This window comes from Otolemur garnettii, unplaced genomic scaffold (genome assembly GCF_000181295.1).
Source record: "Otolemur garnettii isolate 467f Iridium unplaced genomic scaffold, OtoGar3 scaffold00082, whole genome shotgun sequence".
Classification (NCBI taxonomy): Eukaryota; Metazoa; Chordata; class Mammalia; order Primates; family Galagidae; genus Otolemur; species Otolemur garnettii.
Window position 1 is genome coordinate 8,373,363 of NW_003852477.1, and position 7,847 is coordinate 8,381,209.

Genomic DNA, 7,847 nt, shown 5'->3' on the forward strand with positions numbered 1-7,847 from the left:
TAACAGACATTTCTTCTTTAAATTATTTTGCTTTTATAAAAAACACATCAAAGAAATAAAGAATAGTAACATTGTACATGTAACTATCTAAGAGAGGTTCAAGGAGTGTGACCTGATAAAAATTATTCCAGGTTTTTAAAATATTAATGTCCTTCCACATTTCCAGACACAATTGTGATGACCACATGATTTCCTCTTACAATTATATTAACTATCTAATATCTAGTTAATGTGTTAAGTATGTCTATAGGAGCAAGTTAAATAGAGACAGGCCTGCCCTTTCAGCTTATTTACAATAACACGGACAAAACAAAACTCTGATGCCTGCTACAAGTTTTTCAGATGTCAAATTGAATAAGCAAACATGGCACTTATAGATACTTGTCCTTTGTGTGTGTACATTTAACACATTTCTCACATCATTGTTTCATCAAAGTCTTTTCTAGTCACTACAGGATCATTCAGAACTTTTGATTTTGAGAAAATAAATCTGAAAGATACTGGGGTGAGCAAGGATAATGGCTTGTCCAATTTAGGTCCTACCATTTTTACCTGCAAAACTGAGGTCTAGAAATAACCACAAACATCTCTAACACAAATCACAAACTGAAGAAAACATCTTCTCTACAATTCATTTTGATCTATCTTACTAGAAATTTGAGACTAGAGGGAGGTATGTTCACTCTCAATTTCTAAAACTCTGGAAACTGCTCCTCACAACAGCCCCCAGGGCCCATCCTCCTACCTGGGGAAATGCAGATGTCACGTACCCTCTGAAAGAAACCATGAAGTGAGAGGGGCTCTGGGAGCAGGTGTCCAAGCCTCCACCCACCAATAGGGTAGCACAAAGCATTGCCTTTCCTACAGAGACTGCCTCTTCTCTGTCCTACAATTTGCCAACATCCAATTGTTCCATCTATATATATACCTCACCCTCCCATCTCAAGTCCCTCCCCTGCTCATACCATGGCTCCAAATGTGCCATGAGCCATGTCCACCTGCAATAAACCTTCCCTAAGAATCACATCCCTCTGTGAACTTGCTACTCAGAAGCCCCTCAACACCCAGACATTTGGGGACCCATACCATTTAGCACTTACTGAAATACTGCTTGTTACCGTTTTTACGCCGCTTCATTTGAGTGGGTTTCAGCTCCCAAATTAAATTACAAGCTGCTTGAGGACAAGGACTGTGCCTTATAGCTCTTTTGAATCCACCCACAATGTCCAGAACAATGCCCAGCACAGAGCAGGTGCTTGAGAAATGGTGGTTGGTGGTGATGGTCATGGCTGGAAGTCAGAGGGCAGCTGAATCTCCATATGTGGGTCCATCTTCTGTCACTACTGAGAGAGTCCCAAGGGGCATATGATGTCACTACCCTCCAACACCACCTCCAGCCTCAGAGGCCACACCCCTACCAGGAGGATACCTGGTTTCCAGGCCCAAGAAGCCATGTTCACCACTTCATCACTCCCTTTTAGTAGATTTTTCCCCTCACAACCTCGTGCGGGAAGGTCTTTTTTGGGAACCACCCTTAAATATTTCTGATGTAACAAAGTGAGTCTCCGAGACTTGTGGTTTCCTCACTTTAGAGATGGAAATGAACAGAATTGCCACTAAGCACCCCTCAAACTGACAAGAAGAGGGGGAACATCTGGTGGTATAGTAGGCACCAGATGGGCCCCTAACTTCCAGCTCTCCTGCCCACATCAGGGGTTCTCATGCGGAACCCTCACAGTTACCACAACAGCGGCAGTAGCACCTGAACCCAAAATACAAGGTCTAGGTATACCTGACCTTGAGCTGAACACAAGTCTGAGATCTTAGCAAACTAGTCTTTCTCCTTTTTCTCACCCAATGAGCCGGACCCATGTCTGGAGCCTGGGTAGCAGTGAGCCTTGAGCCCATTTCCATCCCTCTCTGGAGAGGTTTCTTCATCTGTAAAGCGAAGGGCTCGGACTGGTGAACCCAAAGCCCCCTCCAGTTCGAACACTAAGTAGGGAACAGTCCAGATGACTTTTGACTCTTTCCCTCACACCCCCTGTGTCTTCTGTGTCCTGGGCACGACGTGGGACCCTCACAAGGTCAAGGAACATTAGCTACAAAAATGTCAAGTCGCGGCCAGGCTGAAAGGGCCTCCTACGCCTGAGTTTCACAGAGGAGCAAGTCAAGACTGGAACTCCTGCATAGAGCGGTTGTTCAGACCCCAGCCCACGTCAGCCGTCCACGCGCACACCCCTCTCCGGTCTCTCTACTCCCCACCCCCATGGCACGCGGCCCCTGCTCACCACTCGCTCAGTAGAGCAGCTCCCGGAGCGCGACCGCCGCAACTGTAACTGCTCAAGCCCAGCACGCGACCTGGATTCCCGGAGCGAGGCCGCGAAATTGTGTACAGAGTCGCCATGACAACGGTCGCTTCCGGGGATTCCGGAAGTGTCAGTGGTGGCGGAAATGAGGTCCTACGTCCAGGGTATGGGTAAGGTCATGGTAGAGTTGGGAAGACGAGAGATGGGGCCTGTCAATTCAGAAAGGCTGCAGCAGCTGCATGCGCAGAACCAAGGTCGGTACAGTGAAGAAACGAAGGCTGCGTATGAACCAGGAAGCGGGGCAACGGGGCTTCCGGCGCAGAGGAGTTTGCAACTACGGAGGCCGCGCAGGCCCGTCCCATTACAGCTCCGCGCTCCGAGCCGCTGTGGGCGCGCGCCCTCGCCCCGCCTTGGTTAGTGTGGAGCCGACCGGCCAGGCCTGCGCAGTTGCGGCGGCCGGGGAAGATGGTGGAGGACGGCGCGGAGGAGCTGGAGGACCTGGTGCACTTCTCAGTGTCTGAGTTGCCTAGTCGCGGCTACGGCGTCATGGAGGAGATCCGGCGGCAAGGCAAGCTGTGCGACGTGACGCTGAAGGTACGGTGGGCTGGGCGGCGGCGGCGGTCGGCCGAGGAGAGGGGCCGCGCGGAGCAGAGGGGCGGGGGCCGGGGAAAGGACCCGGCGGCGAGGCGAGCTGTGCGGCTTGACGCCCGAGGTCCTGAGGGCTGAGAAGAGGGGCCGCGCCGGCGGAGAGCGAGTAGGGAGGACGGGAGCCGCCTTTCAACTCTGGGAAAGAAAGGTTGGGAGGTATGCCGCTCAGGCCCTTGGAGTGGGAAACGTTGGGCTGCCTGCCTCCCTTTTCTGTGTCACAAGGAAGAGAAAATGGACTTAAATCCCCTCCACAGAGGAGAGGTAGGTGGCTGGCTCCAGGTTCTGATGCACCGCTACAGCATCTTCTCGTTTGGGTCCCTCGAAGTTATCTGTGCTGTTGTAGAAGAGAAGGCTTCTCCCTAGGAGTCAGTGGATGCCTGTCCTTGATTGTTAGATTACTGTTTTGTCTCTTAAGAGCTTTTAAAATTTGGTCTTGAAATTTTTTGAGGTGGGAAGCTACTGTGCCCCACACTGGAAGGGACCAGCCACCACCACTACTACCACAAAGGTCTTGGAGACTGGGCTGATGGGCTTTGTAGGGAGATGGATGCTGACATCAAGTGGGGAAGATATCCTAACCACCTGTTCCCCACCAGCATCCTGGTCGCAAGAGCCAGCCTTCCTTCTGTGCCTTGGGAGAGGCAAGCTGTGCTGCTGACATGCGTTCCAGTTGGGAAGTTGCTGCTGCAAGCTGTTGGGCCCTGTCTGGAAGGCTCTCAGCTTCTGTGGGTGATCCCCAGTTTTGTTTGTTTATTTGTGTGTTTGTTTAACTATTCAGAGATATGTTTGTTCTTTGAATATTTACATGGTTAAGGAAACTTTTCTTCTAGAAATCTGAGTCAGATGTCTGGAGATGGTAGAGTAGATGTTTAAGAGTATGGCTTTGGAGACAGAAGGATTCAGGGATTAAAATCCGAGTTGTAACCTTGAGCAAACTGCTTAATCTCCCTAAGCCTCTGTTTTCCAAATGTAAAAGTAGGGATGATTCCTAATTCACAGTATTAGTATGAGAAAAAAAGGAGAAAAATTTGGGTCTTTGCATCATGTCTGGTGAAGCTTTTTCATCACTCTTAACTCTGGCCACAGAGGTTGATTTTCTAGGAGAAGAGTGAAATGGCCTGAGAAGGGGCGGGGTCCTTTCCGATGTGAGGGGGCACCTAGGGGATTGAGAACTGAGGTGGACCAAAAGAAGCAGAGGAAGTCAAAATAAATGAGAAGTTTTTGTCAACAGTGATAAGGTAGTGGAAGATGTTGAGGCTACTAAAAGAAAGATATGTTGTGGTAGTAACACTTGGTTTGAGGAGAGACTGATGAAAAGCAGGGATAGGGCAGAATTTTTGGATTAAGATTTATTTTAGGCTATAAGGGTGAGCCAGGGAAAGCATGTAAGACGGAAAAAAAAGACATAGCAGAGTAGGATGGTCAGTCACAGATACTTTACATAAGTCAGTACATTTTATCTCTGTATTTGATGCAAATACAGAAGATAGCAAACGTGAAGCAGAAAAATGCTTGTATGATTTTTTCATTAAAATTTTTTTGTTGTTCATTCAAAGGAAAGGGTCAGTCTGAATTGCTGCATTAGTTTTAAGGACCAGTATAAAGGTATAAACTAGAGCTGGGCAGGACTGTAGAGAGGATTTATTTCATTGGTTTTGAAACTATTCTATACATACACCTTGAGTAGATCAATAGCAATGTCATGGTAGGGGCCTGGAAAAAGGCAAGTAAACCAGGTTCAGCCACATCCCTACCTTCCACCAGAGCTGCTCTGTGAAATCTTTCTTTTTTTTCTTCCTTTTTTTTTTTTTATGAGACAGAGTCTCATTATGTCGCCCTCTGTAGAGTGCTGTATTGTCACAGCTCACAGCAACCTCCAACTCTTGGGCTTAAGCGATTCTCTTGCCTCAGCCTCCCAAGTAGCAGGGACTACTGGTGCCCACCACAATGCCCAGCTATTTTTTGATTGTAGTTGTCATTGTTGTTTGGTAGGCCCAGGTTGGATTCAAATCCGACAGTTCCAGTGTATGTAGCTGGTGCCCTATCTGCTGAGCTACAGGCGCTGAGCCATCTCTCTTTCTTAATAGTCTTTCCTCCAATTTCTGATGGTTCCTGTTTTTTTCTAATAAACAGGCACTGAAAATATGGTTGGAAGCTTTTTGGTGTGGTGTGGTTTATAGACTAGTGAGCCTCCCGTAGGGGAGCGGTTCTCAAACTTTAGCAGTCTTTAGAATCACCTAGTGACCTTGTGAAAATACTGGTTGTTGTGCATTGCCCCAGAATTTCTGATTTATTAGGTGTGGTCTGAGCCCAAAAATTTACATTTCTGACAGGTTCCCTACTATGGATGATTTTTTTTTTTTTTTTGAGCCAGCGTCTCACTATGTCACCCTTGGTAGAGAGCCATGGCGTCACAGCTCACAGCAGCCTCAAACTCTTGGGCTTAAGTGATTCTCTTGCCTCAGCCTCCCAAGTTGCTGGGACTACAGGCGCCTGCCACAACACCCAGCTATTTTTTGTTGCAGTTGTCATTGTTGTATAGCTGGCCTAGGCCAGGTTCAAACCTGCCAGCCTTGGTGTATGTGACTGGTGCTGTAACCACTGTGCTACAGGCGCCAAGCCGTGGATGATCTTAAATGAACAAAATTATTCCCCCTGTTGGGTACCACTGCTACATTCTGTGAGCTATGGCTATAATAGAATGTTGGACCTTTCTTTTTCGTGGGACAGGTTTAGAGTCCATAGGTCTTCAGGCTTCTGTCTAGGTTGTATAAGCCTGGCTATTACTCTGGAAAGCTTATGGTGGGAAGGGACTTGGGGCTCTCCCTTCTGCAGATTTTAACTTAATCCCCCTGAATGGTGCCATTTCCCTGTCTTCAGTGGTGCCCTGGTTATCCAAGTCTAGAATCTCTAATTCATCCTGTCCGAAGAGTAAACTTTGAGTCTTCTGCAAGAGCAGAAATGAAGCAGTTGCTTGCCTGGGGAGAGGACTAGTACTTTCTGTTTTCAGATCCTCATACTAGTACCTTCTGAGGAAACTGGTGACTCCAATAGTTGAATTTTAGAAGGGGTTCTGCATTGTCCTGCCATCTGCAGCACACAGTATTCTTTATCCAACCTACATATTACTCATTCATTTGCTTTTCATCTAAAATTTTATTGACTCTTCTAAGCTGTCTAAGCTATTCTTTTTCCTTAGGAGGTTTTTCCTCCTTGAACATTAGTCTGACAAGCAGTGTCATGCATATTCTGGAGTTGGACTGCCTGGTTTGAATTCTGGCTCTGCCACTTATTAGCTATAAAAGCTTGAGCAATTTCCTTAAGCGCTGGTGATTCATTTTCTTCATCTGTAAAATGGAGTTCATCACCTACTTGAGTGTTGAGGATTCTTTTAGTTAATATACTTCAAATACTCATTAGTAAATGTTTAGTAAGTAGAATATATAAAGAATAAATAATTTAATGGGGTTTCTAGAAGGAGTAGAGGTAAATGCACATGTTCAGCCTGCCATTTTGAGTTTGTTTTAACATCTGATGAACTTTGGTTGATTTTATTTCATTTATTGGTTGACTGATAAGGTCTTGTTCTGTTGCCTAGGCTAGAGTACATTGGCACAATCATAGCTCACTGCAGCCTTGAACTCTTGGGCTCAAGTGATCCTCCTGCCTTGGCCTCCCAAAGTACTATGATCATAGGTGTGAGCCACCATGTGCAGCTGGATGATTGTAAATTAACAAAATGTTTATTACTTTAAAAGAGTTTGCAAACCACTGCTGTACTTCAGTAGCTTGCATTTTATAGATGGGGACCTCAGCCCATAAGGGGAAGGGACTTGTCCAGGATCATGGAATGAGTTAGGCATTGCTAGGTGCTAGGACTAGATCTTTTTTTTTTTTTTAGAGACAGTCTCACTTTATCACCCTCGCTAGAGTGCCATGGGTCACAGCTCACAGCCACCTCCGACTCCTGGGCTTAGGCGATTCTCTTGCCTCAGCCTCCCAAGTAGCTGGGACTACAGGCGCCCGCCACAAACACCTGGCTATTTTTTGTTGCAGTTTTGGCTGGGGCCAGGTTCGAACCCACCCCCCTTGGTATATGGGTCGGCACCCTACCCACTGAGCCACAGGTACTGTCCTAGAACTAGATTCTTAGTCTCCATATGCAAGGTTAGATGTCCTTTCATGCTCTCCTATTGCTTCTTCTGTCACTGACAGTAACTGAACCAATTTCAGCTGCTACCGTGTGAGTGTACTTCGTATCTAACATGCTCATCCTTAACAGCATGTCATCTTTTCTATCTTTCTGAGTTTTAGGGAGTGTGTGAAAGTCAGAATTAGTGTGGCATCACAGCTCACAGCAACCTCAAACTCTTGGGCTTAAGCAATTCTTTGTCTCAGCCTCCCCAGTAGCTGGGACTATTTTTTTTATTGTTGTTGTTGCAGTTATTTAGTTGGCTCAGGCCGGGTTTGAACTCACCACCCTCAGTGTATGTGGCTGACGCTATAACCACTGTGCTATGGGCGCTGAGCCAGTACCACATTCTTGAAATTCACTGTCAACACTTGAATCTAGACTTAATTTCTCTTTTGGAAATATTTGAAATTTAAATTCCTTGGGAGCCTCTTGGATAGTTAGGTAGAGACACAACAGAAAGTAATTTTTAGTTTTTTCAAAAAACCACATTCTCTATCTTTGGTGACTTAGACCTTTTCTGACCTATTATCAGAAAAAGATCCTGGTCCTTTTCTTTGGCAAATCACTTTGTCTTAAAAGAGAATAGGCTCAGTGCCTGTAGCTCAACCGGCTAAGGCGCCAGCCACGCACACCTAAGGTGGCAGGTTTGAATCCCCAGCCCGGACCCGCCAAACAACAATGACGGCTGCAACCAAAAA

At 46.5% G+C, this 7,847-nt stretch overlaps 2 protein-coding genes across 4 annotated transcripts in view; one reads left to right on the forward strand and one right to left on the reverse strand.

Annotated features, from left to right (window-relative positions):
• The window catches only part of KIF9 (kinesin family member 9), a 66,465-nt gene extending 64,124 nt beyond the window's left edge, over positions 1-2,341 (reverse strand). The window contains exons 1-2 of the mRNA XM_012808021.2: positions 2,289-2,341; positions 1,101-1,343 (exon numbers count right to left, since the gene is read on the reverse strand). Of these exons, the coding sequence (XP_012663475.2) occupies positions 1,101-1,287 (187 nt within the window). The 5' untranslated portion in view covers positions 1,288-1,343; positions 2,289-2,341. The remainder of the gene's footprint in view (positions 1-1,100; positions 1,344-2,288) is intronic.
• A 312-nt stretch (positions 2,342-2,653) lies between these two features.
• The window catches only part of KLHL18 (kelch like family member 18), a 70,603-nt gene continuing 65,409 nt past the window's right edge, over positions 2,654-7,847 (forward strand). Inside the window, exon 1 of one of the 3 annotated variants that reach the window (XM_003794536.3) lies at positions 2,654-2,900. In XM_003794536.3, the coding sequence (XP_003794584.1) occupies positions 2,772-2,900 (129 nt within the window). In that variant the 5' untranslated portion in view covers positions 2,654-2,771. The remainder of the gene's footprint in view (positions 2,901-7,847) is intronic. The other 2 variants (XM_012808066.2, XM_023515941.1) reach the window with 2 other exon arrangements.